Below are 23823 nucleotides of genomic sequence, written 5' to 3' on the forward strand. Positions count from 1 at the left end.
CTGAAAAATCAGGCAACATTTCTCATGACGAGTTCAAGAAATCAGAACTAAATCTGGAGCGAAAATGCCTCCTGGGACTGAAGACCAACCATGGTCAGCCTGGAGGGGTTTGCAGGATTCTGCAGGTGTGGCTTTGATCTAAGTGTCAATATTTACAGGTTGATGTAATAAAGTAGGTGTAAGTGCTTTATTCAAAACGCTGCCATCCTGTGGGCCTCGGTGATATGGCCGCTCCCAGCCAATCGGTGTCAAGCCCGCAAACATCAAAGAGGAGATGAGCCAACCATGTCTGCTCCAAACACCCATCCCGACATGGAGCTCCTCTTCGGACTATATATTCAAGAGCTGTCTGTGACGGCCTCAGATGACCGCTTGTCTGAGTGGAGGCACGACGAGACATCCTGGAGCAGATTTCATTTGTATTAGCCCTGTTATTACAACTATTCAGCCCTGGAGCTGTTGGACAGGATGGCCACAGGCGCCGGAGAGTGTCCCGGGAAGGCCAGTCAGTACCGGGTGGACCACCTCCTCAGCGCGGTGGAGAGTGAGCTGCAGGCCGGCAGCGAGAAGGGCGACCCCACGGAGAGAGAGCTGAAAGTGTCCCTGGATGAGAACGAGCTGTGGCAAAAATTTAAGGATCTTACAAATGAAATGATAGTTACAAAGAATGGCAGGTGAGCTTGAATGCACCATAACAGTAGCCTTTGGATAGATAGATGGATAGATCAGAATAAATATAAATAATAATACAGTTAATTTCTTTCATTCTTTTATCAAGGCGCATGTTTCCGGTGCTGAAGGTGAACGTGTCTGGATTGGACCCGAACGCCATGTATTCTGTCCTGCTGGACTTCGTATCTGCGGACAACCACAGGTGGAAGTATGTGAACGGGGAGTGGGTCCCTGGTGGCAAACCTGAGCCCCAGACTCCCAGCTGCGTGTACATCCACCCGGACTCTCCAAACTTCGGGGCGCACTGGATGAAGGCTCCCGTCTCCTTTAGTAAAGTCAAACTCACCAATAAACTCAACGGAGGAGGTCAGGTAAGGTTCGATATTTTACCTTTATCGTTTATTTTTTGTCTTCAAGATAAAAAATCAAGTCTTTTCAGTGTTTTTTCTAAAATCCATGCTTTGATTTCAAAATGTAATTCGTGTGAAAATGCTTCATAATCTTCGTGTTGTTTTTCCAGATAATGTTAAATTCCTTACACAAGTACGAGCCACGCATCCACATTGTGCGGGTTGGAGGCCCGAGGAGGATGATCACCAGCCACGCTTTCCCGGAGACACAGTTCATTGCAGTAACCGCATACCAAAACGAAGAGGTGGGCAATACATTTTGTGTGTGTGTGTGTGTGTGTGTGTGTGTGTGTGTGTGTGTGTGTGTGTGTGTGTGTGTGTGTGTGTGTGTGAAACTCAGCTTAAAAACTAATATTGCAAAAAAAAATAACAGTAGAGTAAGGAACAATATTCTTTCTGCTTTGTGCGTAAAATGTGTGCGTAATTTACGCACGGAATTTACGCACAGCATTTGCTTCATGATACGGGCACAAATCATATACTGAAGTGATGATTAACTAATGTGTGACTGATGGTAATTAGATTTATGTGCAGGAGGTATCATGAAGCCCTGCTGTGCTCCACCAACAAATGGTGAAGTTACAAAGACTTTATATGATCAGTTCAAACTTAATAGATCATCAGTTGAAGGGGCACTGTGTAGTTTGTGTACATGTACTGTTCTGCTTTCAGAGAGGCTGAGCAGGTCTGACATTAAGTTTAATGTTTGGTCACACATCAATTAATGTAGCAACTGTGAATTAACATAGTGTAACTGATGCTCTATTAAGTGTGACCTAATCACACAGCAACAAGAATTCATGATACACCCCACATTAGTTCAAAATGAGTCTTTCAGTAGTTTAGTATATGATTTGTACACTTGTTACAAAGGGTTACTTGTTCTGATTTGTATTAGTGGCAAACCACAATTCTAATTTTTGTTGTTTATGTTTGGATTTTAGGTAACTGCTCTTAAAATAAAGTACAACCCTTTTGCCAAGGCCTTCCTAGATGCAAAGGAGAGGTAAGAACACATTTTATAGATGTCTTTAAGACATATACAAGTTTATGGGTTCAATTATATGATCAATCATTTCATTTTTTCAGAACTGACACCAAAGATATAAGAGAAGATGTGAATGAAAACCAGCAGTCGACCTACTCTCAGTGTAAGTATTACTTTGTTTATTTATTCGTCTGACTTCATGTCACACTTTGTGCTGCTCACTTGGCTTCATTTTGTCTCTTCTCATCTGTGGAGCCAGTAGGTGGTTGGTTTATTCCTCCTGCCAGTCCTCACAGCCAGTTTGGCAGTCCCATCTCCCTCTCTCCATCCCACGGCTGTGAGCGTTACTCCACCCTGAGGAACCACCGCTCTGCCCCCTACACCAGTCCCTACGCCCATCGGACCAACTCGCCCAGTGAGTGTCCTCCTCCACCTTTTACCTTCATACATCCAGGAATTACACCACTTCCTCCCCGGCTATTAACAAGAAACTCAAACAAACGTGGCTGAGCAGGGGATGCTTTGCATTCCTCTGGCTTTTGTGTGAGTGGAGCCACAGAGCTGTAAATGTTTGGGCTTCCGACGAGGAATGTATGGAGGGAATATTCACACCTTTAACTGTCATAATGAATCATACTGAGAGAACAACAGATGCAGTGATACACTTTGATTTCTGACCAATATATTAAACCCGTGTGCCTCTGTTTGTGTTGTAGTCAGTTACTCCGATAACTCGTCAGCCTGTCTGTCCATGCTCTCGAGCCACGATAACTGGTCCAGTCTACAGATGCCAACACACACCAGCATGATGCCAGTGGCCCACAACTCCACCTCTGGTAGCAACTCCAGGTTTGTGTACTTCCTCTTTGTTTAGTTTTATTGCATCAACTCAACACATAAAAGTACAACTCAGAAAAGGAACAAATAACGTTGTGGCATCCAGATAAAGTTGATAGATGAACTACACAGTATTTATTAACCATTTACTTTCTAATTAAGCAATATCATCCGCAACTTTACAATAAAAACTGTATTTCTTTTAATTGTCCACCTTAGGGGTGTCACGATGTGATATTTAAAAATGAAATATTGATATTGTGTTCCAAATACACATGATAATATCAGGTAAATAATCCAGCACCTCTTAAACCATTTTCATTTCTTCCTGTTCTCGCTTTGTCATGGTATGTGGTGGTAATGGACCTTAACACTGGTTGCCACTCGCCATAAAACAGAAAACTTCATTAAGTGTGTAAAGTTTCAGGCTCTCCCTCCCTTCACTGGTATTTTAAGTGTAATTCATTTGTCAAAAAAGAGACAAAACACACAGTAAACACAGATAAGGAATTTGACTGACAGGGTGAGGGTTATCTAATGTGCTGTAACTTATAAATATATCTCAGACTCAACACACGTCAAAAAAATGATTAATGGACACTATTTTTTAACTTTGGCATGAGTAGAATTTCTAAAACATCCTGAGAAGAGATCATTAATTAGTTTGTTTCTCTCCATGTCTCCCTACAGTCAGTACACCAGCCTGTGGTCTGTGAGTAACTCGCCCCTGACTCCCATGTCCCAGAACGGGGGGACGAACAACAGCCTGAGCTCACAGTTCCTCCGAGGGTCCAGCAGCCACTACCCCGGCCTGTCTCCCTCAGTCGCAGTGCCATCCTCTGGCTCTCCCATGTACGACAGCGGCACAGCCACAGAGGTGCACGAGTACGACACCTCTCCACACGGGCGGCTACCTTCAGCCTGGACTCCTGTGACACCTCCGTCCCTCTGATGGAAGCTTGGAGAGAGACGACCATGAAATGTTGCCTGGAGGATGTTTAATCTGCTGTGACTTAAAGGGAGAATCAACCGAAAATTAAATCTTCACAATCCAAGAAGAAGCAACCAAGACTTTGAGTTCTTGAACGCTTTAAAAATGTGCTTTGGTTTCAGTTAATTACTTAGAAATGACATTTTTTTAACTCAAAAACAAAATATATATATATATATGTTTATTGTTATTTTTGGCTGACTTTTTCCTTCATATGTTTTGTGCGGCATAGCAGGAAACATGTATTTTCTTTTTCATTTTCATTTTGTGAACCAAAATCCATTATTAACATGCTTATATTAAGCAATACTCCACGATATTCACAGCAGTATGAAAAATATGTACAGTTGAAACATGTTAAATGGTTTTAAATGTTGTTTATAATGTAAATGAGAAAGTACTTGAGGAGTAACATGTAAATAGATAAATCAGGCTTTTTGTACCATGACGATGTTGTTTGAGATTTTATGTTCCAGATTATTTAAAAAATTAAATAAAATGTCATTTCAGTGCTCTGCTATGCAGATGCTACACAACTTTCTGTGTCATTAAAAACATGTCGATGTCTCTTAAATGGCTGTTTTTGAGACAATCTACATGACATTCTTGAATGTGCTTTACTTCCTGTTGCTCATTGCACACTCCACTGCTCTTTATGTTGTGGTTTACTCTGGCCCATGCATTTCATCCTTATACACAGTATCTAGTTACTGACTATCCTCCAATTGGTATTTTTAAATATATCATCTGCCCAAGTAGATCATAACATCAGGTCCAGTGGAGGACCACGGCAACATAAGGGACAGGATTTTAGTGTACATTGGTTCTTTTGGAGATAAAATTGGGTTAAAAGTAGAATTTAAATGATCAAATTTGATCAAAAATGATCAAATTTCCATAATTTCTAAAGCAATCTCAAGGTTTTAAGTGCAAATTATCTGTTTCGCTGAATAATAAACCGACCCCCCAAAAAATATAAGGGCCCTGACACACCAGGCCAACGGTCGGTCATTGATCAATCTTGGGGCCACTAATGAATGTCTGTGGCCCCAGTTTTTACTGTGTTTTCGCTACATGGGCCCTCGTTGGCAGCCATTTTGGAGCATGTTGAATTGGCGGCAGAGCCCGTCTCTGAGAGACATCACTCTGACTGGCTGTTCAGTTAAGAAAATCAAGAGAGAGAAGAGAAACGGAAAAAGAAAGGAACCCCTTCAGACTGTTGCTGTGGTATCCATGATTTTACCCATTTACTCATCGTCAGTGCCATTTGCAACTTTTTTATCAGCTACATTCTTAATTAAAAGTGGCTATATAAGCGAGAGGTGTCAAAAAATGCGGGTGGTATATCCACAGTCCGGAGTCTTCCAGTTTCCCTAGCACCATCTGGTGGTGTGGAGAGGTATTTCCTCTCACGCAGGCGCAGAATGTATGAGCTGGTTGGCCGTTGGCGGTTGTCCTTGCAGTGTGTCCAAGTGCAGCTTTTTGGCCGAGCCACAGGCAACATGTGGCAACATGGCAACGTGTGGCAGCCTTTGTTGCCGCTGGTTCTATGATGTTGGTTTGGCCACTGGTTTAAAGGATCATCCCCAAACTCCTGTCTTTCTGTCCTTGTTTGGTAGTTTTTTTTATTGGTTCTTTGTAATGAGCATCCAGTCAGCTGTTCGTGGCCCCTCACTATCAGCAGCACCTGAAAAGAACAAATTTCCCCCAAAACATCACACTGTTCAGTGTTTTTATTTCTACATTTCAACATAGGTTATAACTGTTTTGTATGGTGTTAAAATGACTTTTCCTTCAAAATATGCATCAAAGGTTTGAGTTAACTCAGCCGATCCTCCTGCTCCCTTTGTGAGAGAAGAACACTGAGAGTATTTTGCACACATGGGTGAGGAATTACATCCCTGTACATCTGAAGGGGGGAGGGCGTTGACTGCAGGGACTGTATAGACTACAGAGTTTGGACATCAGGGTGAGAAAAACCCCAGAGACCAACACTCAACTTTTACCCTCTCACCCTGTTTCCATTCACACCTCCCTGACATGAAGGCAGTTTTCTCTTTCAGGACATCGGTGACACAACTTAAGTCATACTCACTTGAACCGCGTGAGTTCCCCATGTGTTTTAAACATATACACGTAACATGTCATTAGCACTTTTCCCATAACACTATGCATTTAGTATCTGCTTGTTCCAGTGGTTCAGTGGGCCCAAATCACTTTGAGTCACATTTCTATTTTAATAAGGATAAATATGATTAATAGTGTTTTCATTTACAAGACTATTTTGTATTATTTATTAAAATTACACAGCTGCACTCAGTTTTACCCCACAGTCAGTATGCACGATCTATTTAGCACCATCCTGTCATAGCACAAGCCCAGACATGCATTTTGTTAATAAGGTGAGAAAAATGTATTAAGTCTTGTTCGTACTGGCATGACATGAAATTGACCTTTGAGCATATCACAGTCTGTTTTCCTGTTTGACCTAAGTTACTGAGCTGACGCTTTGACAACAATCCAAGGTTAGCTCAGTAAAATGGATTCACAACAGAATTTTTAGATTATTTACTAAAAACTAAAAACTATAGCAACTTATAATAATTGTGACCAACAACGTATTCTAAATCAAAATGGTACGATCTTGTCTTCATCCTGCTACTGTATCTGTAAATTGGGGGTTTGCTGCACATCTGGGCAGCCACATCTGCATTATCAAATGAGAAGCTTCAGAAGTTCTACAGAGCCTCTGTCGCAGCAGAACTAGATCACTTTGGGGAGTTTATTGAATCTACAGTTCCTGCATCCTTCACTGCAATCTAAATCTAATCATCAACCTTCAACCACGACCATGGCCCTAATACTAAGCTTAACAACCAATAAACTGCACATAATGTAACCAGATACTAAACAGAATTAAACAGGTACTGTACGCTGCTTGGCTGCATGACAATCTCTGAACCTCTCAGACCAGCTTCCCATCTCTGAATCAATTAAACTCTTTTCTCTCTCGGTTCTTAAAACATACAAATATTCCTCAGTATCCTCAGAAACATCCTCCTCATGTACCATAGGCATTTTCAGGGCTGTAACTATAATATATGTTGGCAGGGACTGTGAACGCCATCAGACCAACACACCCCTGTCCCCCGCTGCCGGCTGATCCTTACACACAGGTCATCTCGCCTCTGTTACGGCTCAGTTTCTACGTCCGCTGGTGGAACCAGTCCCCCCATTATGTCTCTGTAACTTCCACACAGATGGCAAGGCGGAATACCAGCACAAGTTTCCCACATTGGAAAGGCAGTGTGAAAGGGGCTAGAGTTTTCACTTTGTGTGTGTGTGTCATCATTGTAGTGGGAACTAACAGAAAAGCAGTTTTGAGTATTTTGCCAGGTGTTAATTGTCAGCGTAATAGCATCACAACTGTATAAGTTACAGTTATGAAACTTCACAGGTTTCGAAGGTGGGTGTGGTTGAAGCAAGGGGGGCAGAAGCTGGTTGGTTGATGCTGGTTTCAAAAATGGGAGTGAATATTAATGAGGTCATGATACAAACTCCAATATATGGATTTTTTCCATAACCGAATAAACAAGCTGTTCTCAGAGGAAAATAAGGTCCCATCATTGAACCTAGAAAGGTGGCAGGGTCCGCCACATATAAACAAAGTTGTTGCCCTTTAAGGTCAGTTTGTTTATTCAGTTTGTTTAGACATAAAAAATCAGTAGATGAATTGATTAAAATATCTTCCCCAAAACTACATATTGCACCTTTAAATCAGTGTATGTATTTCATCAGACCTTCCTGATGTCTTAATACTAAACAAGAGTTGGCTGTAGATGAATCTTCAGTAGTAAACTGCAAAATGACCTACATGTTAGCTCAAAGGCTTGACCTTGAGTTAAAGGCAACAATCCTGTCCCCAAGTCCTGCCAGATGTTTCAATAGAACACAGAACAACCACTGGCCTTTAAAATGTTACGGAACAAAGTCCTAAGTATGTTTAATGTTTCGAGGCAAGAAAGGTATGCTTTTTGTCATTTCTTGCCAGATTCTAAGAGGATATTTTAATGTGAAATTATGACCTTTTGTCCCTTTTTAAAATGACCCATGAGTGTGTGTGAATGTGCAGAGTGTATTTCACTGTGAAGACACAGACTGACAGAAAACGCGGAGCAGTTGAGCTGAGAAAGTGTATAGAAAGGCGTTATGTGAGGTGAGGCAGGCACAAGAGCCCATTCAGCCCCGAAGATCAAGGTCAGTGCATGAGGACATCATGACATCCTCCCACTTGTACAAGCAGAAACCGCAGACTGACAGGAAGGAACAGACATCTAATCCGCTAAATCAAATACACAAGTGACTGCTGCTACCCTGAGGTCTCACTGTCATGTCAGCCCAGCCTCTGCCTGTACGCTTAATATATGTTTAATATATATAAAGATATTAAAAATGAGTGTTAGTGTTAAGTAAACACAGTTTTGTGCAAATTCAGGTCAATAAGCACTCAAGAATGGATGCATGTAGGATCTTAATGGCCATTGCTGTTATAAACTATGTATGGAAAAATTGGAGGGAAAAAGCATCATCATCATATTGTGGAAGGATACACACTCATTCAGTCCTTATGATGAGCCAATTATATGTCCTGTTTCCTTTTCTTGTTAAATGTAATAATATTTAAAGAAAGAAAAGATAATGGGACATCTATAAAAAAAAAACATTAAAAAAAAAATCTAAAAAGCCACGAAGGCAGGGTATTTCTCTAAGCCTAATAATCCCATTATGATCCCAGTGAAAAAAAAAGCTCTCTGTCAAAGCAGGGAGCATTGACGCAAGCATGTCTTGACGTCAGTAGCTGCAGTGAATGAGGGAGGGGAGGGGGGGAGAGAAAGAGAGAGGGAGGGAGAGAGAGAGAGAGAGAGAGAGAGAGAGAGAGAGAGAGAGAGAGAGAAAGGCGTGTTTGCTTTCAGAAAATACCACGAAATACCAGCGTCACTGGCACGAATGCAAGCGTAGCTCTTTGCAAGAAAACCCGCCGCGGATGTGCGCACAGACGCACAAAAAAAAAAAAAAAAAAAAAAAAAAGGTATTCGCTCTGACATCCAAGACACAGTATAGGTGCTGCACTGGAAATCTAAACCAGATGTAGTAAATGGAATATGATCCCCTGACCCGGGAGTGTTCATAAATAAATCAGCATATGAGAGAATGAAAAGAGGAGGGGGAGGAGGAGGAGGTGAGGAAGGTGAGGAGGAGGGGGGGTGCCCTTGCTCAACTGGTGTCAGGAACCCATCTGTGACCCTCCTGAGAGGAGACTGAATGTGTGAAAGCAGAAGTGAGTGACTTCTGAAAGCAGAGAGCTGACTCTTTTTTTTTTCTTCTAATTCTCTGGCATTCAGAGCCGAGCCGACCGGAGGGGAAAACTACCATCAAGCAATTTGTAAAAAGCCAGACCGGTGGCGTCATTGCCTCCTCTGTAGTGCGCGCAGCCACACCGCTACTCTCCCTCTCTGCTGCATTTATTCACAGCTTATTCTCAAGTTGCTCTGTGGGTCCTGAAGTGAAAGCAAAGACTGGTCCTCACTACACAATGCGTGTTTGTTCGTTCTGTGTCACTCCGGCACTTGGATTTGGCGGTTTTGCGCAAGAAGTGTCACGGACAAACAGAGTGTTTTCTCCTCGTCGCTGGACTGGCGGGGTTGTAAAAGAGAAGGTATTGTACTACAGCTGCTGCGCGCCCCCCCGACACCACTTCTGTACGACTGTGTCTCCAGGAATCCTCTCCTCCTCCTTCACAGAGCATTTTCTACCCGCAACTTAGTGTGCAGCTCACATGTCGCCAAAGGGACGCACGCTTTGGTGCGCTCGACCACGTCCAGACAATCTCCGTTTACATTGGTCTATACTCTTCAAGATAGCCAAGAGTTCCCGTTGTGTCGGCTGTGCGTCATCCGTGCCTGATTAGACTTGTAGTCTGACGTCGCCGGGTACCGTTCCAGTAAAACACCACACACAACGTTCAAAGTATGAATTGACTTTACAAAAAGAAACAAAAAGGCATCCGGACTGACGAAAACCACTTTTATGATGAAGATCAACAAGTTGCCTCGAGTGCGTAATATCCATCCGAGCGGCGTTCAAGCATAATCCGCCACGCACGTGATCGACAAATCACTTCAGCTGTAAATATTTCTCATCTGTCAGGAGGAGTAAGCTCCGGAGCGTCCGCGGAGGAAACATCAGCATCTTGTCCGATTACGGCGGGAATCAGGAGGAGACCGGCTCCATGCCTCGCCGCGTCTCCAGATGCTCGGCTGGCCAGCACATGGTAACTTTGCGCACACAGCACGCCGGGAAGAGGACAACCAGAGAAGAGATCTGAATGAATGGGACTGAGATTTATTCGTATTTCTCCTCCTCTCGCCTCCCGCAGACTGTTGTATGTGTTGTGTACCCCGCTGGTTGAAGGTGTCTCACGTTATCAGCAGATATCGACTCAGCGGTGGGTAGATCCATCACTCGAGCAGGGAGCAGCAAATGTCGAAGAAACGGAAAAGTCCTGACGACCAGGACTTTGAGGAATCCCCGCGTGCAGGATGCAGCGACCAAGGTAGGAGACATGGTCAGAAATGACGGTGTGAGAGTTGAACTGTTGCCAGACCGCAGGTTTGATGAACACAGAGCTCTGAACCACTGGTTTGTTGCAAAGTCCAGAGGCACCAAAACTTGGTGATGCCTTCAGGATGCACAGTCTATACAACCTGTACAGTGACATGTGGCTGACATGCAATCAACTCTCCACTCATATAAGTATTTTTGATCCCTAGTAAACAGTCTTCTTTGTTGCTGCGGATTACTTTTTATAATCTCTCTTCAGTTCCCAGCGGAGTCACATTTGTGTGACATTAGTTGCAGAGCAGACTTTTATTTTCAGCTGCAGAAGGAAGTCGAGGAAATGTAAGCTTTGGCATCAGAGCTACAGGGGCAGCTTAGGTTGTAGTGTGGCTGTCATCAGTCAGGAAAAGAAGGGCCGGTTGATTCAGAAACTAGAATATACACATATAAAGTAGAATGGTGGTTTACCTAGATTGCCAGTTGTAAGGTGGGGTTGATTCATAGATATGCACTGTGTGAATTCAGAGGGGTTATTCTGTGTCTCTGTGGTTGTTTGACTGACTTTACAACAATAAATATTAACTTTATAAAAGGGCTCCAGAGCTTTAGGCATGTTCAGATATCCACAACACATTGTCATACCAAAGAGACTGAACAGGTCGTTTGCCAAAGATTCCCAAAACAACTTACACTTTTGATTTATACGACATACGAACAGTAGAGCATGGATACCAGAACCTGCCGGCCGAGATGTAAGAATGATCTCCATGTTTGGTCATATCAAATAACTTCTTCTTCTTTTAGAGAAAATATAGTGTTATTTTATGTCTATGTCTGTGCGTAGAACGATGCCTTTTCACCGTCATCTACACTGTACATGTTTGTAATCATGGTAATGAAAGGCAAGGATTAACTGCATCGTGCTCGAGTCAGGTGCGGACGTAAATAAGAGGACGCCTGTCGAGCGCTACCCTCTCAAACTTGGTCGGGCTCGGACAGAAAACTGTGGCCCAGGCCGTAACCCATTTGTTAACCACCTAAGCCACTTCCATAATTTGACTTTTTTCTTTTTATAGTACGTCACCTGACTTCCTCCTTTGCTCATACATATAACACTACTATGACCACTAGAGGTCGCTAAACGTAAGGATGGTTTGTAAGAAGCTGCTTGCACAGGTGAGCTATGAGGACTGCACACCAAGACCGATCAATTTCTGAGAAAATTGTGCCACCCCTGGCCTCCCCTCTGGCCGCGCCTCTGATTGGCCCCTTGATTGATATGCTCTCATTAAAACAGAAATAGACAACTTTTCAACCTTACATGTTCCTAGTGTTTTCCTGTGGTATTACGGTTGGCGCTGCTTTACAAGCGTTAGCAGCATGGCTACTGCTAGCAGCCTCGCCACTGTTCAAAAAGCAACCATACGAATCCTAATTTGACGTAGCATCCCCGGTCTCAGTGCGAGGAAAAGGTCAAAGTAAAACACTGGGTTGTATTGATAAGCAGGCAGGCTTTGCCAGCATTGAACCCTCACAAGTCTCGGTGGGAGAACACATATTAATGGGGGAACAGACTTAGACACAACACCGGTGCTCTCCATTGAGTGAATGCCCGTTGTTCACTCTTGTTTTACCTCGGTTTCCATCACTCTCCCTATTCTTCTTCTTTGCCTCCTCCGTTAACTGGATTCTTTTTCTTCTGCAGTGTAGAGTTTCCAAGTTTCCCCCAGTTGTTCCATCATTAGCTGAGGATAGCACCGAAAACAATGCTTCTTTTTGTTTTGGTTGTGCGATGGCAGACATACTTCCATTGTGCCATAATTCGACCTTCATTTTTCTGGGAAAACTCGAGCCCAGTGGCAGCCTGAACAGTAATGTGACAGTAATAATGTGGAAGTCCTAATCCAGACCAGGGATGCTCAAAGTGATTTAGTATAAAATATAAATGTGGGCAAGCTGTGGCGTGATCACTGAATGGTAAACAGGCCAGTATAAACCAAAATCAGTCCTTTTCTTTGGAGCGTTATGCTTTACTTTCCTCAGAGCGCCTGTGGTTTGAAAACTACGGGTCAGCTCATCTTTTTTGCTTGAAATTCAAGCGTTCCTCATTTTCAAGAGGCAGCTTTTGAAATACCTCGATCGGAAGCGCGGCTGCTATTATGCTGGCAAACACATGACAGGAGTTGGAAGTTCAAGGCCAAGAACAGCATCACCTTCAAGCAGAGAATCTTGCCTGCGTGCATGAATAGTGCTGTAGCAATGGAAACGGCTTACATGAGGACTAGTGTGGTGTTTCCTTTGCATCACATTATTCAAGTTGAAAACCCATTAACATATGGGTCACTCCATGCCAACTCACTCAAAATCCAGAACTTTTCCCAGTTCATGTCATGGATTTTGTCAAAGAAATTCAAGTTGAAACTTCTATTAAATTCATGGGATCATGTATAATCCTATAGCCAGACTCCAAATACTCTCAGAGCTAAATGTAAGCATGTTTGTGATTCTTTGTATGTGTGTTGTAAACATCACCAAGCGCTTTTTTTTCAGTGGATTGGGTTGAAATTTGTCCCCAACATCCAAGAGACACTAAGGAAACTTGGCAACATGTTTTCATTTAAATAGTTGTTGCTGTACGGTTACAGTAATCAAATTCATAACAGGAAGTCAGCTCTTTTTTTTTCTTTTTTTTTTACCAGAATGAAGAATCTGTCATTTTCAAAAATTCATATCTCCACTAGTTTTCACTTTCTTTCAACCAAATGTTGTTTCTGTGTAGGATGAATGTAGTTCTGTCACATCTACAAGTTATTTGGTCCTGCATAAAAAACTTAGTGCCACAGATCTTGCTAAATATAGCTTCAGAAAAATCCACATTTTGGGTCTTTTTAACCCAAGTTTTTTTTCCCCAAGAAGGATTATTTTAATTTCCTTGAAACTTTTGTTTGCGAAAGTGTTGACATTCATTGCATATATATAAAAAAAACTCATCAAAGGTGATTTTTTAATTACTCCTTGATCTTTTATGTTACGTTCCGTGGTTTTACTCCATATGTAGATATTTGTACTGTGTCGACATCAAGGTTTTCTATCTGTGTGATACCAACTGAGCCAGTTTTTCATTAGGCTCTGGAAATTTGCAAGTTTCATCTCGAAATAGCCTGATTTGTTGCATACTTGATGATGTCATCCTGTTCTCTTTGTCTTGACAAAATATTAATCTTAATTCCTCACACATACAGTGCACACAATACACATAATAGAAGTTTCAACATGATTTTGATGAAAATCCATGACATGAACTGGGAGGATGACCCTTATGAGAAGAGATTTTGCCTTTTTGGATTGTAATTTTTGTAATGAGCACTACAAACAAAATATCATGAAAAGATATCTCAAAACTTGAACGAATAAAATCACTTATATCTACATATCTGCCACCGGAGGTAAACATTTAGTAACCTGACCCTTGAACACCGCAATATAAACTCAAAGACGCAGTGCAGGACTTACCGTAAACATTATGGCTTCCTCCGGACTGCACGTTTGTGTGTTTGTACTGAAGATGTGACCTGTTTGTATCACAGTCTTTGGCTCCACATCTTTTTGGGCCCACGCCCAAACCAGAGTTTCCCTTGGCTAACGCGGAAGGAGAGACGGGCGCTTCCTTCTCCGACTGTGCTGGCATCTGTGACTACTTAGGGGGTACACACCCACAGAACCCCTCCCACTCAAGATTTTCACATCCCACAACACATTTTACATCACGTTGTCAAAGCAAATGTTGATCTGATCACCATGAAGTGATTCCTGAAGGAAGTAGAAAGTCATGTATAATATTTTGCTTATCCAAGAGCAACTGTTAAAGGGTATCATTGTAAAAAAAGAGCTTAATACCTCATGCTTCTCATCTGGTGGGTCTAGTTCAGTCAGCCAAATGCTTTAAACAAAACCATCTTGAAATGAAATTAAACCGTTTCATGATACAATCTGATCTGTTGTTTGAGCTAAAACAACAGACAAATGCAATAAATCTATGTTGTGCATCATGAACAGAATCTGACAACTAGCTCCAGTCACTATGGTGCTTCACTGTCGCTGCTCCATTCACTGTCGCCTCCGGGTGCCTGAGCTCGTATTTTCTCATGGAGATCGTTTTTGTTCGCTCACATATCCACGGCGAGGCCAGGAGGGGAGGTGTAGAAACAGGGGCATTGAGATTCATATCAGGACCACAAAGCGTTTTTTGTCTTGCCTCTTGGTGTGCAGCCTGGACCTGTCGATTACAGGTCCGGGCTTACCCCCCACCCAGCAGCCACCACCGCAGCTGGTCAACAGCCTCAAGGCTGTGCAACTGACCAGCTCTCCTTCCATGAGCCTACAGTAGATATGGTGCAAAGCTAGACATGAACCTTTGTATATATTGAACATTTTAATAGTTTTTTTGTCATAGGTGAAGTAGCAAAGTAAGGAAGTTTAGCTGTAATCTTGTATAATGTTCTTTCAGTCAACTTGACAATGAAAGTACAGACGGTGCCACAATAATGAAGTTGGATAAATGGACATTGGGGATGCACTGAAAATTAAAGGGAAATATAAAATATATTTGATCAGATATTGGTCAAGTTTTCCATTGTGAAGAAATAAAGGATTCACTTTAGCCTTTCTCTGACTAATGACATGAATTATTCCATAAAACTCTATAATGTTACATTAAATTCCAGTGTCTCTCCGACCTAATTTCCCTTCATTAGTGTTAACTAAATGTACGCCGTCTGGCAGATTTATGTCAGTTTTGATGCAGGTTAATTAAAAAACCAATGTAATGGACAGAAATACAGTCTGTTTGTTTTCTCTTCATTTTGTGATGCATCAGTGTTGCAGGCGACCTAATAAAGCTTTTTCAGTGGCGTTAGCTCTAAGCATTAGCTTTGACATAGGTTTGTCAGGACATTAGCTTTATCAATCGTGGGCTTTCAAATAGCTTCACCAGGTGCCCAGCTACACTGATCCATCACCTATCGGGGAGGAAACAGGCAGAATATATTCCACACTGTTTTTTGTTTTGTTTTTGTGTTTTAAATTAGGACGTGTAATCATGCGTTCCTCCCATGTATCACGGCCTCTGCCTCCGCCAGTTTTTCAAACACTTACTTTAGAGACAAAGGAGACGGTGGCATTGTCTGCAATTCATCACGTGAGCTACATACACATTGGCTTGCCACCTAAAGAGACGCTGCCACAGCGCTTGCGGTGCATCACTGCATATGACCCAACTAATCCATGATAAGATTTGGCCAATATGTATTTCACATAGACCTGAATTACATATTGGCAGACATATCAATTTTTGAATTTTTTTACTCCTAATGTCGGTATCAGCATCAGCCCCCAAAATTGAGTATCAGTTGGAATCTAGTTCTGATTAAAAGAGCTAAAAATATACACAAATTATGAAAAATTAAATGTATTTTTAAAGCAATTTATTTGCTTAACATACAAACAGTTATAGAAGCACAAATTGCTCTGGCTACTCTTTTAATGTTTTGGAAAATGTAAGCAATTGGAGCGCAAATCATTATCAGCTACTAGCAAGGACATTTCTATTCACGAGTTCAAAAGTAATAAGTGAATTTCAAAGTGCAAAGGCAAATTGATCAGATATATGGATTTAAGATCATTACGTGGATCGGTGACTTCAGACACATACATTCAACAATATCGGCCCCGATACGGATATTGGATCAGAATCGGCCCCAGCTTCATAATATAGTATTGAACATATTTGGTTTTATACAAAACAAACAAATAGTCCATAAAGCAGCTCAAGTAAAGCCATAGAAATGACTCTAAACACACCTCTTTACTGATGGTCGATAAAACCAGGGCACTTATATGGTGGGTAGTGGGATAACAATTAACTGTGTCATCATCTGTTTCTTGAATCGGAGCCTTTAGAGGAACAAAAAGAGCCTGTTCCTGCGAGACAGGAGGTCAGCACGGCCAAGGCCAGTTAAGAGTCCCTCTTTCATCTTGAATTCAGACTGTTTAGAGAATAGTTCCAGATCTTGTGGATTGGTTTGTCCACATAGATCAAACTGAGGAGCAGCTCAGCGTCATACACTGGCATGGTTTTCCAGCGGTGCACCATGTGTGTCTCTTTAGCTTGGCTCTGTGCCCACGATGCTGAAAACTGTGGAAGCGCAGCCGAGGCTCGCGGGGCTCTTTGACGTCACACAGCATTTAGTGTATAAACCACATGCAACCCCACACACATTCAAACACTCACAAGTTCTCATGAATATTCTCATCCTTGTTCTTCTCTGAGGACAATGTAGCTCAGACGCTTCACTTTATGAGCTTTAGACTGACTGGAACGAGCTCAGCTTGTACAAGAACACCGCTTAGTGGTCTTAATGTGAGTTGCAGGTCACAATCGTCCACACAAAGATTTGCATAAGGAAAGAATCCAAAATTTCTTCATATCGTCATTTGTATTTTTTTTTTCAGTTTTCACATTTTTAGATTTATTTTGACCTTTGCCCTCCCTGTAATTTGACTCAACTTACTAGATGCCTCCATCAGACAGACAGACACTAGGTGGGGCTAAAGTATAACTATGAAAAGCAGGGAGCGGCATCAGAGACGTTCACCATGGAGCAGACAACCAGCAAACTGTGGATTGAACATCTTTTAAAATTATTATTATCTTTTGCAGACTTGTTAGTGACTGATGAAAGGGTCCACAAAAAAGATAGATTTACCTGAACATCACAGCTGTTTGTGACGTAGCAGAAGGCAGGAAAAAACAGAAAAACAATTAAATTTGATTGTTGAAGTGAAGTCATTGTTGTAACATTAAACTGAGGTCATTGATTTTTAATTTCACAATTTCAGACTGCAGTGCTGAACACATTCTCATTACAAACGATTGGATTGTAAAACACAATAAATCAGGAAAATAAAGTTGTTGAAATATTGAGCATGAATACAGTGCAACAGCCTCAAGTTGGAAGTGTGAGTAAGGGTCGGGGCGAGTGTGTATGTGTGTTAGTGTGTTTAGTTCATGAGTAGATTGTGACCATGTGTTATCAGTAAACAGGCAGACCTGACGTCTGGCTGCTCGGCCGTCTTGGCCCGTTCTGATGTCTGCTGTGCGGACAGATTGACAGGCCTGTACGTCAGCACCCATATTTCTCACCTATGATTCATACTGACTTTGTTTGGCTTCTGATGAGAGCCGCAGGCAGCCACTTACCGCTCGTCCCCGCAGCCACTCCCCGAATTCTTTGAGCTCAGTATGGAGCTCTCTGTTTCGTTCTCTCTCTATTTCTTTTCTGAGACACAAAATATATTTATAACAACTCACAAAAATGATGTTCTTTCATCAATCCCAGTGGGGTTTTTTTCTCCCCATATAGCTTCTGTTAACACTGAATGGAACTAAACCAAACAAAAGATCAAAAAACTACAATTTAAACATTTGAATGTTGTTGTTTTTTTACATTAGAAACACAGCATTATTGCACGTTATGTATATCAATGAAATTACATTGTAATAATTGAATATTTCATAAGAATTTATACTGTTTTTGTATTTTTTCTCATATTATTTTAAATTACAATTATATTAATAATAACATTAAAGCACTAATTCTTCCTCTTTGTCCTTATAAAATAAAAGCATGTTAGGAAAGTATTCAAATGTGAAAAATACATTTAAAAAAAATATTTTTAATTTTGTAAAGGTTAACTGGGTTGTTGTATCAGAGATCATTTCCTCTTGATGCATCCACGTCTAATGCTTGCACCAGACTGTATACACACCCTCACAAGTAACACACACACTGACAGGCTGTGTGACATCACTCAGCTGTAATTAATGATCTGACTGTGTTTTTGAAAGGCTTCCATCTGACCAGGACGCTGTTAGCATCCAGCGCAGGGATTTTTATAGCTAGTAGTAACTTATCATTGTGTGTGTGTGTGTGTGTGTGTGTGTGTGTGTGTGTGTGTGTGTGTGTGTGAGGAAGAGAGTAGAGCGATGGTTTGATGGGGAGCTGATGAGGTCATGGCTCATGTCTCCTTGCTTGCGTCATCACCTATAGGATGTGACTCCTGCCGGCAGAGCTGCAGCTGCTGCTCTCCTTGTTGTGTTAGAAGCAACAAAATAAATAAATACAATTCTGAAACATTTTTTAACTCAAATACTGATTAAAAAATGATCACACCAGCAGACCTTTAATTTACCTGATGAAAACAATATATTTGAAATAAGCTGAAACAATAGGATTCACATTTTTACATTTTTCATTCCAGTTGGATAACATTTGCAGCTGTCCTCTTGCGCCAGTGGTGCTCAACACGTAATGGCAGGTGCCCGCTCTCATGCACACATGTGAAGAGACACGTTTGACCTCCCATTTTGCCCGCAGTTTTACAAGATTGCACAGTGAAGCGTTTTACATGGCTGAGTGACGTCAGCAAAGCCGACGAGCAGCGTTTGTTTTGTTCTGTTATGTTTGTTGTTGTTTTTTTGCTCTCTCTCTTTCCCCTCCACAGACCTCTGACCACATGCTTGTCACCATCATAGTCATCCTCTCTAGAATTACGGATGTGATAATCTAGGTCAGAAGTGGTGCCAACAGAAACACTGCCCGCTAATCTGAGTAACCAGGATTTGCATGTGTGAGAGATGCAGGAGTGTGTGTTGTGTTGTAAATGCTGGGCTGTGTGTGTGTCTGTGATATTTTTCTTACCTTTTTTTTTTGCAGTTGTGAAAGAACTAATATTGTTTATATGATCTGTACTGTCCTTAATTTCTTTATTGGATTTTATTACCAAAGACTACAGTAAATCTGCATTTTGGAGGGGGGTCCTTAATTAATGAGTTAATATTTAAGTACACTTAGAGCCAATTGTAAAAAAGACTTAATTTAGCACAAATACAGCGTATATAATACTTTATTAGCTTTGATACTGATGCTAAAAAGCCATTTGGTTTCTCTGGAAATATTGGCACTTGCATCAGCTATCGGGCTATAAGCTGCATTTACTTAAATACAAAGACGTTAACTAGATCATTAGCAGCTGGATGTTGTAAAAGGTGCAAAGAATAATGTATGGAAAACTGTAAAAATCATCCTCACTTCTCAGTCAAATCTTTGTGCTTTTATTTTATTTTAGGGAGTAAAATACACGTCTGCTGGTGCTGATTTAAATGCCATTGAAAGGCACTGTACACTGTAAGAGTGTAATGCACATAAATTACATTTTACCTTGTGTGTGTGTGTGTGTGTGTGTGCATGCGTGTGTGTGTGACAAACGTTCAGGCAGGCATAATTTGTGCCAGCTCTGTGACGTAGAGGACATGAGGCCCAGGCGGGTGCCGTGAGTGGCAGTAACAGCGTCTCCAGCTCGAGCCTGCCCCATCTCTGACTTCATTGGCTCCAGCTCTGACGCAGATACACCCACCAACAAACCACCCCACCCCCCTGCACACTTCTTTCATCACAGCTTTTTTTTCACCCATTTAAATGTTTTTTTTTCTTTATTCATGTGCTTCTTTCTGCAGTTCCCTCCACTGCAGCGCTCCACGCAGCTCCGCACATCACATATCTGCACCACCTGTCCGTTGTGCGCTCTCTTTTCTCCCGCGCGTTGATAGGAAACCTTATCAACGCTTCTTTCATTTATTTCTCGCCATATTATCCACGTTAATCCCCTTTGCTTTTGAATTTAATTGTGCAGTGCGAGGTCTGAATCACAGCGAGCCACTGAGAGCATTAGAGGTGTTATACGGTCACATTAAATTTGCCAGCATGTGGCACACGAGCAGAAGAAGGCTTCCACTGTTTCAGGCGGCTGCTGCAGTTAAACTGTTGAAATGGTCAATGAAATATGGTCATCGTGGATCACGTCATTACATTTTTCCACCTACTGCACAGTGTCGTTCTGTTAAGCGCGTCATGTGCTGAACAGGCTTTGAATAAACAAAATATTGGCGACAGATTAATAAAAGCGCTTCAAAAATGGGTTAAATCTGTCTCACGTTTTTTTGTAGTTTAAGTCTCTTCTTAATATGAAGAAGCTCCATAGCAGTAGATTAAAATTTTTATACTGTACAGGTCATTTAGCTTGATACCATTTGTCCAGAGTTGCACTGTTGCACAGTTGTCCACATCGTCTGCTAACAGTGTGTCGACTCGTCTCTGAATTTAGGCAGAGGAATTCTGGCAGTGCTCTGAATTTACAAACGCTTCATTTTGCAGTCAGAGTAAGCTCTGCTGCTCCAAGTGCTGCCTCACAAACCTACGTCACCACTGTTTGGATGCTTTTTTTAAAAAATGTCTACAGTGACCTTTCTTCAGGTTGCAGCGTTGCAGGAAAATACCCATCAGCTACCAGGGGTGCTACAGTTCGCCCTGACCTTTGACCTCCATGTAGATGAATCCCTGCAGGGATTAAATAATTAATCATACAGAATTTGAACATTTTCTTATGTAAGGTCTGTCTTGCTCTAACCACTTTACTTCTCCTGAACCTCCTGACCTGAAGCACATTTTATAGAGAAGGCATAATGACATATAAACTATTATCAAAATAACTAAAAGAGATCAATATTATGAATGAATTGAATTGGTTGAAATATTAGAAATGTTACTGATGTTACACACATTCTTCTGTCTACAGGGACCACATAAAGCATAAAGGAAAACTACTGTTTATTGCAACGTTTTGTTTTATTTTGTTTTGTTTTGTTTTGTTTTGTCTTGTTTTTGTAGATCGGGCCATCAACAGGGACACTTTATAATAACCATCATTAATAAATGGTAAAGTTATAGTTAAATTAACTTTAGTTAATAGTTGTTTCACTGTTAAAAAAAACAATGAAATACTTTATAAACCATTTTTAAGAAATTGTAAAGGTTTATAAACATCAATTGCCACTTTACAATAAACAAATGGTTTTGTTAACAGTGAAATAACCAAAGATTGACTAACTATAAATGTACTGTTTATTAATGAATGCTTTTACAATATTATTATATTGGCATTCCTACAGAATATGTCATATCACAATAACATTACATGTTAATGACCTGACTTTCATATCGGGAGGTGCAGAGGATGGTGTTGGAACTATAGGCAAGAAGGCTGCCAAGCCAGTGACCACAGTCTGAGGCTGTGTTTTAACGTTTGTAAGTGTGAAACCACTGGATATTTTTAAGGAGACCTCGGAACAATTTCCAGCTTGTGTTTGTGGCGACCAAAACAGGTATTTTAAGCATTTTCCTCACCCTGACCAAGTGGCTTTTATGCCTAATCCTAAACCTATCAGAGGTTTAGCACAGTTTTGTCACAATATAAAATTGAAACCACAGAAATGTAAAATTTCAACATATCATTGGATTGCAAAAAATGTACATTGCCATAATTTATTCTGGCGATTGGGTTGCAAGACTTTAACAGTTAAAATAACAAATAACAGATTTAGAAACAGGTTATTTCAAACTCAAGGGTTTAGTCAGATGTGGGCATTACATCTGCACATCTGCTTTATTAATTGACATATCTGGTGCAAGAAGCCGAGATATCATGTGTGGTAATTTTGCAGGTCAAGTACTGTTGCTGTTGTTTTTTGCTTGGGCTTGACTGACTGAACCACTGTTGATTTGTTGGGTATCAGAACCAATTAGTTTTGTTCCCTAAACCTAACCAAGTAGTTTTGTTCCCTAAACCTAACCAAGTAGTTTTGTTCCCTATACCTAACCAAGTAGTTTTGTTCCCTAAACCTAACCAAGTAGTTTTGTTCCCTATACCTAACCAAGTAGTTTTGTTCCCTAAACCTAACCAAGTAGTTGTGTTGCCTTAACCCAGTCACTGACCATGCTGCCTCATTTAACAAGTTGGGAGTGAGAACATGTTGCAACCAGAGGCTCCTCATACTGGAGATGCTGGATGTGCAGAGGCCTGCCTCCTTTGCCTGCTGTAAAGGGCAGCAACATTGTAATGTGTGTAAGATATCTGCAGAGGAAGCAGAGCAGACAGCAGAATCCTATATCCCATAATAAACCATAATGGAAAGAACAGGACTGAGTTACAAATAAGATCAGTCATCCAATCAGCTCCAACCCAAATGAACGTTAGGACCTTCATCCTCCTCAGGTTCCCTGAACACGCTGTTACTGTCAGTGAGTCCATAAAAGGCAACCTTCACCAGATCAGCCTGTTTCCTGTTGACAAGCAGCTCTGCGCCTCTTCTGGAGGGACATGCAAGCAGCTGAAGAGCCAAGTTTTATTAGTGGACACTTGCCCTTGGGGACACAGCATGTATTCCCTGCTGGGTAATCTACACAGTGCTTCCATTGATGTGACAATGCTGACAAAAATCAGCTTGTTTTTAATGGTTCCATTGCACTCAACTCTTAATTTCCTGTCATCATGTTCACCACATGGAAGGAAGTCCTCCAAGAAGCATGCAAGTTAGTACATGTGGCAGCTGTTCAGATGCTCAGATGGACTACTGCCTTGAGGAGATGGAGCCTCATGGTCCTCACAAGGCGGACTCTGCCCGGGTTCATCTGCAGCCGGAAACATGAGCTACTACAGAATGTTTTTTTTTCTCCCTATTTCTCACCAGAATTGGCTGCAGCACTGAAAAGAGATGGAGCATCACCTATAAATACCTGAGTATTTTAAGTGTACATTTGGATCTCATTGAGAGCTTGGATCCAAGTTCAGCTTTATTACAACAAGAAGGCAACCGTAAAAGCTTCTGTTGCATAACCGAAAAATTCCACAGATCATCTGGTTGAATAGAAAATCAGTCTGTTTCTACTCAATACTTCCACACACAAAAACATCATACTTGCTAAACCTATCGATGTTGCATTTACAGTGACAGTGGCCCCAGATCACATCGCTTTGAGCTATTTTTAAAAAACTCATACATACTACATACTACATACCCTTGACTAGATGGTAAAACCAGGATAGTGACCGTCCCCTTGGTGATAAATATCACGGTCATAATTTTGATAACCCAACACCCTCTGGATGGCACAGTGATGACATCACACCAATTCATGTGCACTCAGACAGGCTGAGTGAGGAATAATCTCAGGAGACATGTAATGCATAGAAAAGCCTTCTGACCACTGCTTTCATGCTTCTTTGTATTCTCCCAACCCAGTCGCCTGAGTGTTGACAATGTACGTTCCTGCAAATACATAAAACATACAACATACAGGAGGTCATCATTAAAATAACAAGTATAGTCGAAAATCTGCATGGAGAGGGTGATG

At 41.4% G+C, this 23823-nt stretch overlaps 1 protein-coding gene across 1 annotated transcript; it reads left to right on the top strand.

The window, feature by feature from the left end:
* Window positions 1–468: 468 nt before the first annotated feature.
* Window positions 469–3859, top strand: tbxtb (T-box transcription factor Tb). The gene is made up of 8 exons (XM_073482317.1): window positions 469–674; window positions 779–1043; window positions 1193–1327; window positions 2027–2088; window positions 2172–2233; window positions 2330–2489; window positions 2791–2919; window positions 3598–3859. The coding sequence occupies exons 1-8, from the start codon at window positions 469–471 to the stop codon at window positions 3857–3859; spliced, it is 1281 nt and encodes a 426-aa protein (XP_073338418.1).
* The last annotated feature ends 19964 nt before the right edge of the window (window positions 3860–23823 follow it).

The sequence above is a fragment of the Pagrus major genome, chromosome 15, assembly GCF_040436345.1.
Source record: "Pagrus major chromosome 15, Pma_NU_1.0".
NCBI classification, from domain to species: domain Eukaryota; kingdom Metazoa; phylum Chordata; class Actinopteri; order Spariformes; family Sparidae; genus Pagrus; species Pagrus major.